The sequence below is a fragment of the Tigriopus californicus genome, chromosome 1 (assembly GCF_007210705.1).
Source record: "Tigriopus californicus strain San Diego chromosome 1, Tcal_SD_v2.1, whole genome shotgun sequence".
Taxonomy (NCBI): Eukaryota; Metazoa; Arthropoda; class Copepoda; order Harpacticoida; family Harpacticidae; genus Tigriopus; species Tigriopus californicus.
Genome location: NC_081440.1, coordinates 6,439,129 through 6,451,756, shown reverse-complemented (window position 1 = coordinate 6,451,756; position 12,628 = coordinate 6,439,129). Strand labels below are relative to the sequence as shown.

Here is a 12,628-nt window from a genome sequence, read left to right as displayed (position 1 = left end):
ACGAGTTACTTGGCGATTTTGATTCCGATCACATTTACAGGCGCAGATCATCTTGAGTGCGGAATCGTACTCTGTAAGCATAAGCATCAGANCCTCTTTAATCCTCTAGCCTATTTATACATAGCGCGAGATAATATCTTTTATCACACATGGAATTCAGCAAAGAACTCTTTTTCACCTTCCTATTTTTTCATCTAGTAACTCATTTAAGCCATCACTTGTTGTGTCATTCCGTAAGAATGCTACTAATTTTAATCAATGTATCAGCACTTTTCCAGAAGACTACTTTCTGAGACCTTTGAACTTGATTACCCAAATAGAGAATAATTCACGCTACATTTTTTATATTGTCGAATTTCCCCCAATGTTTTCTTCTAAATGCAAAAGTCAACACTGATGTCGCCGGTCTATGTTGATCGATTCAAAGGTTGAAGAAGTCCATGAGTGTCATGGAAATGAGCCCTCTGCTCTATGAAGTAAATGGGTACATAGCTAGGTACTAAGTAGGTAGGTAGGTATGATGATTGCAGGGGACAAATCATGAGTCTTGCTTAGAGCAATCCCCAGGTTCCAAGCTAATGATGCAAATAAATTACTCCGCTCAAGGCCTCATTGAAAGTGATTCGGACCTGGAAATTCCTGAGCGATCTTCTGCAACTAGCTACATATGACTTTTAATCCACGATACATACGTGCTTCCAACATGTACGTACTTAGTGACAAAGGGTGTATTCACACTTGCCAGTTGCCCAACATAACGTGAAGATTGTATGAGTGACCCAGCCGAAAGCCAGATGCATTGTCAAAGGCAAAGGCAAATCAACGACAGTCACATTGAACCGTTTCTACAATTAAAACACTGGACCTCTTTTACTCCGGTACCGTGGGTGTGCACAAAACACGAGTCCAAACTACTGAGGGGGATCAGACTAATAATCACGGGAGGTTGCAAATAAGGCTGCTACTTTACATTTTCAATGGCTCATGACAATACTGGTGGAATGTCTTAAACCCGTTAGTTAGCCTCAAAAAGTAACCCTGATTTTTCTTCCGTCAAACCAGGGTTGCTTTTTGCTTGAAACTAACGTTTTGCGATAGGGTGGAATAGGCGGGTGTAGGCGGGTGTTTTCACTTTCCACGTTTTCTGGCAACCATGAATTTGAAATTTGATTTGATCCCATCTCTAGTCCAAACTAGTAATTTCAGCTTTTGGGGAGAAGATTTTCTCTGAGACCCCCAACACATTGTGGCTAAATTACAGTTTTCAAAGTTCTAAAAACACTTTTTTATTTATTATTAAGTTCAAAGTGAGGACTTTATTAGAATTGGGGTCCAAGCCATTGAGATGTCCATGAACTTGAAGTCTTTACCCGACAGATGGACTGATAGCCCGTTGGATGAATAGATGGATGGATCATGGATGCATGGATGGATACATGGAAGCCATTAGTTCTTGAGTACAGGTACTCGTACATTTGATGGAAATGCTTCCGGCGAATCTCGGGATCGGGGGCGTGAAATCGATAAATTATGATGTCAGGCCTAAAGAGACCTTTTCATTCGATTAATCCTTTTGGAAGCTCTTCTATCGTGGATTCACTCTTTCTTTTCCTCCCAGTCGTTCATTATCACGCAAATTCAAAGACCTCCTTCTTTTGTAGCTTGGTGAAGGGCTCTACACACCCATCAGTTTGAACATAGATTTCCGATCAGATTAGCTTGCTTCTTCTGTCGCTATGGCAAAAATAGGAATCACAGAGTTGGGGCAATGAATTCATGGGTCGGTGAATACGGGAATGTACACTCTAATTTTCGTTTGTTATCATTTCTTGGGATATTTCTCGTTCAGCACCTCGTTTCCATCCTTTCTTGGCTATCTTTCCAGTGCATCAAGGGAACTTAATCTTACTACCATTGTGCTTCTTGAAGCACCACGTTCATTAAAATCATATTCAAGTCCTCTTGATTTAGATATGCATCTTCTAGTCTCTCTCTCTCTCTCTCTCTCCCGTTCTACCGATCCCATGCTATACGTTCGTTCGCCCAACCATCCATCCATCCGTCCATCCGTCCATCCGTCCATCCGTCCATCCATCCATCCATGCAACCAACCAGCTTTGAATGGTGGCGAATAGCGATATTACTCTTGGTTCCTTATCTTTTCAACATGATTGTTTCACGAAGAATCCTGTTGGTCTTTTCAGCTCAGGGTTTATGATGATCTGAAGAGGCTTTCAAATAAATTTGGTCAGGCGATCGAGGATAACGTCCAAACTTAAATGGAGCCGTGATTAGACGGCCAATCTCCCCTTCATTACATTCCAGGTAACGTTGAAGGTAAAAAAGAGAAAGAGAGAGAGAGAAAGAGGATCTTTGATTCATGTCAAATTGGCAATTTTCAACAAGCATGGCATCGCATGAGTCTCTAGATTAAGACTGGTTTGGTTTCTTACACATCACACCATAGACTTTCAACTCTTTCACCATCAAAATTCTTTCGGACTGGTTGTACCTTTTATATAAGTATAAACAAAGAGGCTCTAAAGTGCTTGGACTCTGTTGAAATTCTCTTACCAAGGATGTTCTGAGCTACAACTAAATTGCCGCTCGAGTTTGCCCCAAGCATAAAATTCTACACGCACACACTTCATAAAAAAACACCCTACCAAATTTGGGCATTTAAAATTCATGTGAAAAATATCCCACCTTCTATGGGAAGCATTCTTCGTTCATCAATGGGCATTCGAAAAATTAACCCCGAATGCACGACATGCACGTGGAAGAAGGCAAAAACAACAAGAATGAAAAAAAAAACCGAGTCGGTTTTTTCGAGCTGTGATGACACGACACTCCAAAATTCATGAGGAATTATGGTACATTTCCTGCATGCCTTTTTTCCTTCCAACCCAACATTGTTGCTTACCATTTGGGTTTCTAGAATTTGAACCACCACAGATTGGTGAATGCTCTTATAAGTGCCAGCCAGCATCTCGAATGATCGAGGAATCCAGGATCGCGCATTGACTTCATGAGTGCGAACAAGGGAATTATGATGGTTAGAGATGATGATGATGCTAACTGTCCCTTTAGTCACTTCACTTCGAGGGAGGCAGACCAAAAACGTGGGTCCTGAGACGAGGCTAAAATATGGCCGATGTTAAACGTTTGAGAAATGGCAGGCTCTTCCAGGATATAGGTACTTATGCAAATGGTCACTAGGCTTTTGACGATTCTCATCTCGATCATTGGGTTAGCTTGATCGCAATTCCAACCCAGAGCCAATTCAGGCGACTTCAAGCTCGAGAGAGGATGCCAAATGAATTCCGAGATCGCATCGAGAGTCTGAGGAGAATATCTTTTGATAAGGTGTGTGACTATGTGCAATTGACGAATACAGTGTAGTTTCCATATGAACCCTTGGGCGAAAATCATCTGTGGAAGAGGGTTCCCGTCTCTCTTGGCCATTTGCATCCCATCCCTCATGTGAACTCGGATGGGAGTGGAGGCACTTGGTTAATTAGCAATTCTCATATGTTAAGTGAAATCTTCTGCAGCGTCGTTCAAATCATGAACCATGACTGGTTGTTGTTCCCAGAATCACCATAACAGCTCAAGACCAATATCAAAGTAAGTGTAGTTTTCACTCACAGTTATTTGCAATTCTTTGAATCTCCCTTCCCCTTCTTCCCCCTATTTCTCATGGAGATCACTCTCTAAGCTTTTGTACGAACCTGTTGTCGATCCTGGTCCAGTGTATGCTCGAAATGGGCAACTGAACTCTCCATTTCTCTACCCGTGAAAATCAACAAGGTGAGAAATGCTGGAGGGAAGCCCAATTTTTTCATGTCTAGCTGCGCCTATCCATCCATGTGTCCAATCCACGAACCCACCAAATGTGCCAACGAACCATTCCCGAAAACCCTTTGAGCTTTTTCGACTCGCCAAGGGGGGTTTACGGGCCTGTGGCCAGATAGTGGACGGAAAAAATAAACCAACAAATTATGCTGTGAGGAATCGCTTTACTAACCGAGTTACGTACTGTATAGTGTGTATGCTGTAATAACGATACACTCGTGTAGTACTTATCCGGTGCGTATGTGGGTTCGTCGTTTGGGTTCGAATGGAATGAGGCAGCCCTGCCAACGAGCTCATATTTATAGGACCCGAGAGAGACGAAAATGGCCCTTAAAAAGATGGCTGTGAGGGTCATGAATAGATGCAACAAAATGGGTCAAGAAACATTTCAATCGCGCCCAGCTTATGTCGAGATGTACAGTACGTACAGCGGCAGGGAGGCCAAGAGAGGGATCTGTCTGGAACGTGAATAGAAGCTCAAATGAGGGATCAGACAAGACTTGGAAGACGACAACGGAGGCCACGAAGTCCAAGATACAGACGAAGAAGGATGGAGAAATGATCGAGTGTCTTTTTCACTCGTCTTTAGCTAGGCAGGCTTGGGGTCGAGGCAAACATTGAAACTAGAATCGAGGATTTGTGGTCATGTTTGAATGATGAGAACCACGCGGATGCATGCCAAAAGCCCTCCAGCTCACTCATTCAACAAACTAACCCTTCGCTCGTCGCTTTCTTAGCTACATGTGTGTACGTAAACACTCCGTCCGTCTACTCGTTTACCGGCGTAGATATGTGTACTATGCCTGCCCTATACGACAACCTATGTTGTGGGGGATAAATGACTGGATGGAGGAACTTCTGATGGTTATCGTTTAGTATATGCTGTGAATATATTTGTCTTTTTGTCATAAGAAAAAATGATTTGGTCGGAGCCAAGATTCACAAAAATACAGCATGACATGACAAGTTCAAAGTTTGTTAGCACCGAATCGATCGCGTTTCGTTTCTTTCCATTGGCCGCTATCGGTTGAATTCACTGAGCACCCGATCCATGAGGTCCATTTCATAGATGGATTCCTGTAAATCCATGACAAACTTGTAGCGGTCGTGCTCGGTACTGGCATTCAAGGTGATAAGCACGCGATTATCTCTTTTCTGGGTGATTTGAATCCCGAACTTATACACGGGAGTGTGGAAGAGCGTCACCTCCAGATTGCGGAGCAGAAAATTGTCTTTGTACGCGTACATGGGATTGTTTTTGGTAGATTTGCTAGACTGCTTCGTCACGACTAGGAGATCATTGAAGAGGAAGATATCCCTTTGGTGCAACGAGGTGGTCGGTTCCTTCTTGGCATTGATATCGATCACCTCATATAAACGACAAAGACACACCAGTCGGCGATGGGCTTCGGCCAGATGCAGGGTCTTCCGGGGCACCCCGTGGATGCTGCCATGAATGAGCTGGGTCTGAACAACATGATCCACTCCGCTCACAAACTCATGCTTCTTGATCCCTTTATAGATGCTCTTCAGGAGCTTCGGATCAAAATCTTGATCCGCATCGACACCTCGAAGATTGTTGGTGAAATCCTCGAGACTCATTCGTCTCTCGTCTTTGACATTGGGAGTGTGGAGATCCGTGTTGAGGAGCATGGCAGCAAACGCAAGAGTTACCACCGAGTCTGGACTCTTGAGCTTGTTGGCAAAGTTGGGATTACATTGAGAGTAACGTTGGCCAAACACTTCCATAATCTTTTCGATTTTTTGCGCCTCCCCAGGCACACGCACCACTTCAAGCAGACGCCGTAAAGACTTGTCGATCCTCTGACTGGCAAAGTTGAACTCTTGAATGAAGCAAGAGAGCACTTGCATATTGAATGGACTCTGGAGGTTGCCCAAGTACTCGCCAATCTTTTCTCGACTCAAGTTCGAGTTCGTGTGGAGAAATTTGGAGATGGCTTCGGGATTGAGCTCGAGGAAATCTTTCCGTGCCAAGTACTCGATTCCAAGATCGGGCTTCGAGTTGAACAGATTCAAGCCCACACGATAATGCCGCTTCTGTTCCACTTCCAGCATGAGTTCCTTGAATTCAGCCAGGGCCTTGGCTCGAAGAATCGCCGAACTGGGTGTCGCTCCCGACGAGGTGGTGGAGGACAATTTCTTTCGGGCACTTCGGGATTGCTCTCGAGGAAATCTTTCCGTGCCAAGTACTCGATTCCAAGATCGGGCTTCGAGTTGAACAGATTCAAGCCCACACGATAATGCCGCTTCTGTTCCACTTCCAGCATGAGTTCCTTGAAATCAGCCAGGGCCTTGGCTCGAAGAATCGCCGAACTGGGTGTCGCTCCCGACGAGGTGGTGGAGGACAAATTCTTTCGGGCACTTCTGGAGGTCATCATCCTCGTCACATCATGAAGACGAGAGGCCGAATTACTTCGAAAACGACCACTGCGACTAGAGCTGCGTTGTCGTCCGGAGGCATTCGGGGAGTCATCGCCCACAATCGAAGACACGGACCCACTCCGACCATTCGTGCTCAAGAGAGGATTGGCATAAATGGCAGACACCACTTCCACATTGGCATTGGGAAGTAACTTGACGTTGTTTTTGTTGTTAGATGTCATGGCGATATATGGGGACATGGCAGATTCGACAGAACCCCCACCGCCTTGCTTTTGCACTGCATTGTAAAGAATGTTCATGTAATGCGTGTCCTTGTCAACAGAGGGAAACCTGCTATTCATTTTCAAATAAATGGCACTACTTCCATTGGCACTCGTGTTCAACGAGTTCGGTCCGGAGCAATCCGAGGCCGCTGGAGACTCGGGAGGCTCACCAATCTGACTCACACTGCGGTGCTCTTCACTTGGAGACGGAGATTCGCCCCAAACACGATAGTTTGGCCAAGAAAACACTTCTTGTTCCGAGCCGGGAGTGACCGGGGTAACGGGGACCTCGGTCTCGAATGAGGGCAAACTAGAATCGCTATTTTCCGATGACCCCGTGGACATGAGACTAGATCGGTGCAGGACAGAATTGGCATTGGCATAGATTCCAGTATTGACAGGGCTTGGATTTGGTGCCAAGTCGAGATGACTGGGACGGCGAGCGGATCCCTCTTCAAATCGTTTGGGTGGCAATGGGGGTGCTTTCATCGACCAATCTCCAATTTTTTGGCTCCTTAACGGATTCCTCGGAATCTCATGACCTAAGCTCTCTTGGAGAATAGCATGGGATTGAATAGGTGGCAGAGGAGGGGGCACATCAAAGATGACTGAACAGGCCTCGGATTCCAGGTCGTCGTCGCGGACTCTCGGAGAAAGAGGTTCATTGGAGCGGAAATTCAACAAGGGATGCAATGCAGGCATGGTGTTGCCGGAATATTTCCTCGCATTGGGCAAGGGCGACATGAGGTTCTTCATCGGAGCATAGAGCGTCTCAAGTTCGTGGATCCCAGGGGGCATAACTGACCCCATGGGTGAGGGTGACCGTTTTGGCGGGGAAACTCGAAACGAGCCCTGAAAGGGAGGAGGGTTCATGGCACCACTTTGAGAGTCTTTCCTTCTTATCAGATGTTGGAAAGGTGTGTCCAGGTCATCTTCGTTGATGAATAGAGCCGATTTCGGCTCGTCAAGCCTCTTGGTAGGTGATCGCCGAGGCATTGTGGAGATTGGCATCCCCACAGAAGCTGAAGCACTCAACTTCGTTTTGTTGGGTGAATGACGTTGTAGACTTCCAAATTTGGGTAGGGTTAATGGATGATGGGATGCAAACTCTTTCATGGCCACCTTCTCGGCATCCAGGCGTTTGTCGGAGGAAAAACTGTTTCTTCGCCCGGTGGGGTGCAAATGCTGGGATCCACCCGAGGGATGGGAATGTTCAATATTGTATTGGTGATCTTGGCAGAATTGAGCAAAGCTCTCCTTCATGAGTTGATCCACGGAGCTTTGCTCTCGGTCGATGAAGTCCTGCCACTGGGCATGAGAGCTGCCAATCCGCTTAATGGTTAATGGGGGAGACCTCTTGCTACTCGTCCCCACCACACCACCGAACTCACTTCTATTGTTGTGATGGCTTTTCATCTTGCTCTTAAAGAACTTCTGAGGGTCTCCCATGCCTTGGTCAACAAGAACCTCTCATTTATCACTCCACATCTCATGACTCAAATGCTCACTTCACCTCTATTTGACCTCTTGGGGGTTGGGTGGGGTTGGGGGTGTACATTAGACAAGGCCAACATCTTGATGACCCCCACTTACTCGGCTAGAGTGTTCCAGTCCAATAGCGTTCGACACTCGTCTCGCCGAAACAAGCACACTCACACCGTGACACACAGGTCTCCGCGAAGCTCGAATATCACAATAATAATAATAATGAGGAACCAGTACACTTGTTTCTTGCCAAACGTCTTATTGTCAACTGGAGAACTTCTTCTTCAATTCCTTTCTTCTCGATCGTCCGTGCTCTTTTTGAGTGTCCGTGGATCTGCGTGCAATTCAGCTGGCTGAACGAGGGGACAACAACAGCCAAAAGACGCTCAAGTGCTGGAATCGACTGGGTGCGTTCGTTCGTTCGTTCGTTCGTTCAGCAGTTTTTGTCCGTCCGTGGATAGGCAGATCATTCCAATGACCGACCGAGAAGGAGAGGGAGAGAGCGAGATCCCCGAGATGGGCGAGGGATTGCGTCCAAAGGTATCCAACGAAAAAGGTACTACGGACACTGACTAAGAAAGAGAGAGAGAGGGAGAGGAAGTCTTTCTCTCTCTCTCTCGCTATGGTCTAAGGAGAACTTGGGTAAATTGAAGGTGGTGGAGGAGGGATGAAACGCCTCTAAACGCCAATTACAATGACGACGTCGTGCTGACCACGAACTCGCAGTTATCAGGCTTTGGGATCAGCTACTCTGTCTGTGACGTTTTTCCATGAAGATGATGATGATGAGCGATGGCCACCACTCCAAGTGTCTTCAAGAGAGAGATCTTCCTGGAGTAGACAACTACCCCCGATCCATCCATCCAGTCAGTCAGCCAGTCAACCAAGCGGTCCATTCCCAATCCCGAAAGCCAACATACCGCAACAGGTCGTCCACGATTTGAAGCCCCGAATTTGTTGTTGTCCACCGGCACACCAGAGTCAATACGAATAATGATAATAATTCTCCACTTGGCGGCTCACCTGAAAAATAGAGGGTTGGTAATTGCGCGGAAAAATGGGTGAAATGCTCTTTGTGATTCAGGATCATCACGATTAGGCTATGTTTGTTATGTACAAAAAGATAAAGAGGCCACGGGATAGATAGATAGATAGATAGATAGCCGTTAACACTTCAGGGTTCATCAGCCTGACTGGCATCTTGAAGAAGAACATGATGAAGATGATCGTTCTTGGCCTTGGCAACGGTCACATCATACTTTTGAAGCTCTAAGTAATCAAAGGACTACGTACATTACTGAGGTGACATGTGGCAATTCACTCTACATGTAGAACTCGAATTCGAAGTGCAGAACATCCAAAAAGAGAAGGATTCGAGGATTCCATTGTCAGCACCGACTGGCAAAAATTTCGAAAGGATTGAAATCCGAACCCTCTTGCATTTAATCTCGCGCATTTGCGTGATCTAACTCGCCCAATTGGTGGACTGAATTGCAAATTCATTAGATTTATGGACGGACTCGCTTCGATGTCGTCCATAACGACATATTCATGAATCCGACTTCAATCTCAGTCGCTTCCAAGAACAACAAAAGGGAGGGAGGGCCAAGTGAGAAATTGAACACTCTTTTGCGTAGGAGAGGCCAGAGAAAAACCTCAAATTGAGATCGGGTGATGAGAGCGGACCAAACGTGGCAGTTAGTTGGTTTTTACTCGCCATCACACTCTATTGTATGTATATACTGTATTGGAGTGAGATCAAGTCAGGGTCTTGTCGTCATTTCTCACACATGTGCCCTATGAAGTCCTTTTGGATGAGGAGGGTCTCCTTCTCATGGATGCAAACTCAATCTATCTTCATCTGGTAAGACATTAGCCAGGCTAAAGACATTTCGTTCCTCTGCATCTGGCGGGAATCAGTCCTCGAATGGCTATGCTAGCATCAAAAACCCGAAGCTTCCTTGCTCAACAAAGGGAAACTCACGATTCTTGCCAAAATTTTCTGAATGCACCATCTTCCCTTTTGAGATAAGTCACTGCTTGGTTTTCTGGGCTCGGGTCAATGGTTTGAAATTTAGGTTATCTAAGCCGTTGTGGTTAGTTAGCGTCAAGATAAACTCAAACAACGAATTGTTATGGAGCAAACAAACCCAAGAGTAGCCAACTAAAACGGAGTGGTTGCTGAGAGCAGCTTTGGTTCGTTAGCAGAGGGATGGCTGCCAATTCGAGAAACAGACAGACAGACGGACGGACGGACGGACAGACAGAACTCCTGATTGAACAGTGGAGCGAGAGTTCTAAACGATTCTAATCAATTCCAATTTCATGGCTTTTGACACTTGAGGTCGATTTTGGCGAGCTGAAAACTAACCTAACGGAAAGGGAGAAGACATAGAAATGGCGATGAAGAAGAGGAGGGAGAGAGAGAGAGAGAGTGCTCTTGCTCGATTGAGCGGTTTACGAGTAAGACTGGACAACCCTGGAGGCGCTAGAGTTCTCAATATGGAGAGACTTCCTTTGCTCCAAGGTTGACTTGTCGTTCGAAATCGCTTGGAATGGGAGGGCTCTCTAACAATAACTCAATGAAAATGGTCGAGGGGTTGCAGTTGAAAATGTGTTTGGCAATTGTAGCCAAAGTACTCTTGGCTCCACAGGGTATTTGGGCGAGATTGGAAATAAAGCTGAATACAAATTGTGATGGCTTTTGGTCGTGATCTTTGGGCAAATCCCGTGAAAATGGCAGCAATAGTCGTCATTGTGTCAGATTCAAAAGATATTGATGACCACGATGACTAGGAACTAACTAATGATGGTCAGAGGGGTATTGTAATCCTTGCTTTTGTTGGGATTTCTCACCAACAATGCGTGGCAAAAGTTCCAAGTTTCATTTTCTCCATTAATCTGAAACACGCCAAGTTTCAAAGAGTGCCTCAAATTGTCGAGCTTCATTGTTAGGCAGAGCTGAAAAAAGAAACCAGCCAAGGAGCGTTCGTCGTACAATAAAAAGCTATTCCAAGTAAAATATCCAACCCCAAAGCCATAAACCTATAAAAGAGTCAACAATATCCACTTCACTTTTCTGCCCACGCTCCAAATAAACCAAAAGGTGTTGTGCAGGAGACCATAAGTTGATCCCGTATCCAGACTTTGAGCCTCTAGAGGCTGATGTGAGTGAGTGAAGCAATTTGCCAAAAAAGCCCATAACGACGAAAAACTCAAAACCGTTTAACCCGTGCATTGCAACTTAAGACGCTCTTACCCAAATGAGGACGATCATCATTTTTTACAAGTCAGACAGGCTTCTTTTGCTAGCCGCTAAAATGATAGTCGGTTTTGCGAATATCTTCGTAGGGCGTGCTTACCATTGTATGAAGCCATGTCAAGAAAAGGGCTAGCACGGCTAGCACGGCTAGCACGCATCGTAATTGAACGAGCCTTGACTTGAATGCTAAATTGGCCAATTTTGGGTATTTTCAGTCAATTTATTGTCATTCCAGTAACAAGCGAGTTTGTTAGAATCTTTGCAGCCCTCTTTTGCACGTCGACCGTCTTCATGACGTTCTTTGTAGGACATCTCTCTAGCTCTGTCCTCTCTCGTCATTGCTATCCTCGCTCCTCACTCCTCACTCTTCGCCCCTGGCCTCTGGTCCTTCATTCTTTCGCCTGGCAAAGCTTCTTAGGAAACGAATCAATTTCGGACGTCAACCTTGGACTGTCTAGCAATGCTAATAGGAAGCTCCAATGATGCATCGCATTTCGAATTGACTTGGAATCGTATGTATGCGAACACAGACACTCACAGGTTAAGACAGGGAGTCATGATTGTACGTACAGGTAGATAGGCTAAACAAATCCAGGCCTCTACCCAAATGAAGAGTGTTCGACAAGATGCAATGCAATCCTGATCACAGGGATCACGTTTGAGTCACCGCCGATCCTAGCCCAAGATCAAAAGATTTGGAATTAAGATTCGCTGAATAATGCCTCACTGGGCATGCTTGATTGTTGTTGTTGCTGCTGTTTACCCCCCGCCCATCATTGATTGGAAAAACAAGAGGGAGAGATGCTCAAGCAAATCAAGCCTCGCAAATCACAAAGGGCCCAATCATGTTTGGTCTAAACAATGCACGACCCATCAACTGGCACATACTACTCCTACATGTACGTACATGACTACTTGTACCTTCCAAACCCTGGATTCCTCGGTACAACTCCAATAGAGAAGGATCAACCGGGGAGAGTGGCTCACATAGCCAAGAAGATGGCCAAGGTGACTGAATATGAATGCAACACCATCAAACATACCTTAGGAGAGATACAGAGCGAGAAGAGGGTCGTCCGTCGACTTCCTTGAAACTCAAGAGTCGATGAAAGAAAATGAGCGATGAACACTCGAAAGCGAATAGTCAGGTTGGTCTCGAGTGTGCCAAACACAAATAAATTCATGGAAGCAGAATATCCGAAGACGAAGACAACGCAGACGGAAAAGCAAAACTATGTAGTCGAAGAAACAAAGAACAACAACACATTGGACACAAAACTGCTGTACACACATACACACAAGTTGAGCTGCACGTACACATGACCATGATGATGTTCATCTCATCAAGAAGGATGTTCAA

At 45.5% G+C, this 12,628-nt stretch overlaps 2 protein-coding genes across 5 annotated transcripts in view; both read right to left on the bottom strand.

Moving 5' to 3' along the window:
• The window catches only part of LOC131882838 (ras-related protein Rab-13-like), a 3,862-nt gene extending 2,921 nt beyond the window's left edge, over positions 1 to 941 (bottom strand). For 2 of the 4 annotated variants that reach the window (XM_059230155.1, XM_059230167.1), the window contains exon 1: positions 693 to 941. In XM_059230155.1, coding sequence (XP_059086138.1) covers positions 693 to 705 — 13 coding nt within the window. In that variant the 5' untranslated portion in view covers positions 706 to 941. The remainder of the gene's footprint in view (positions 1 to 692) is intronic. The other 2 variants (XM_059230146.1, XM_059230165.1) reach the window with 1 other exon arrangement.
• Positions 942 to 4,720: 3,779 nt separating this feature from the next.
• Positions 4,721 to 12,388, bottom strand: LOC131879711 (uncharacterized). The gene is made up of 3 exons (XM_059226094.1): positions 12,312 to 12,388; positions 6,377 to 9,029; positions 4,721 to 6,038 (listed from the first exon to the last, which is right to left on the bottom strand). The coding sequence occupies exons 2-3, from the start codon at positions 7,968 to 7,970 to the stop codon at positions 4,876 to 4,878; spliced, it is 2,757 nt and encodes a 918-aa protein (XP_059082077.1). The 5' UTR covers positions 7,971 to 9,029; positions 12,312 to 12,388; the 3' UTR covers positions 4,721 to 4,875.
• Between the last annotated feature and the right edge of the window lie 240 nt (positions 12,389 to 12,628).

Coding starts and splice junctions, on each gene's coding strand:
- LOC131879711 (XM_059226094.1), bottom strand. CDS start 7,970: ATGGGAGACCCTCAGAAGTTCTTTAAGAGCAAGATGAAAAGCCATCAC. Junction 6,039..6,376: donor CTTGAGCACGAATGGTCGGA/GTGGGTCCGTGT, acceptor GATTTCCTCGAG/AGCAATCCCGAAGTGCCCGA.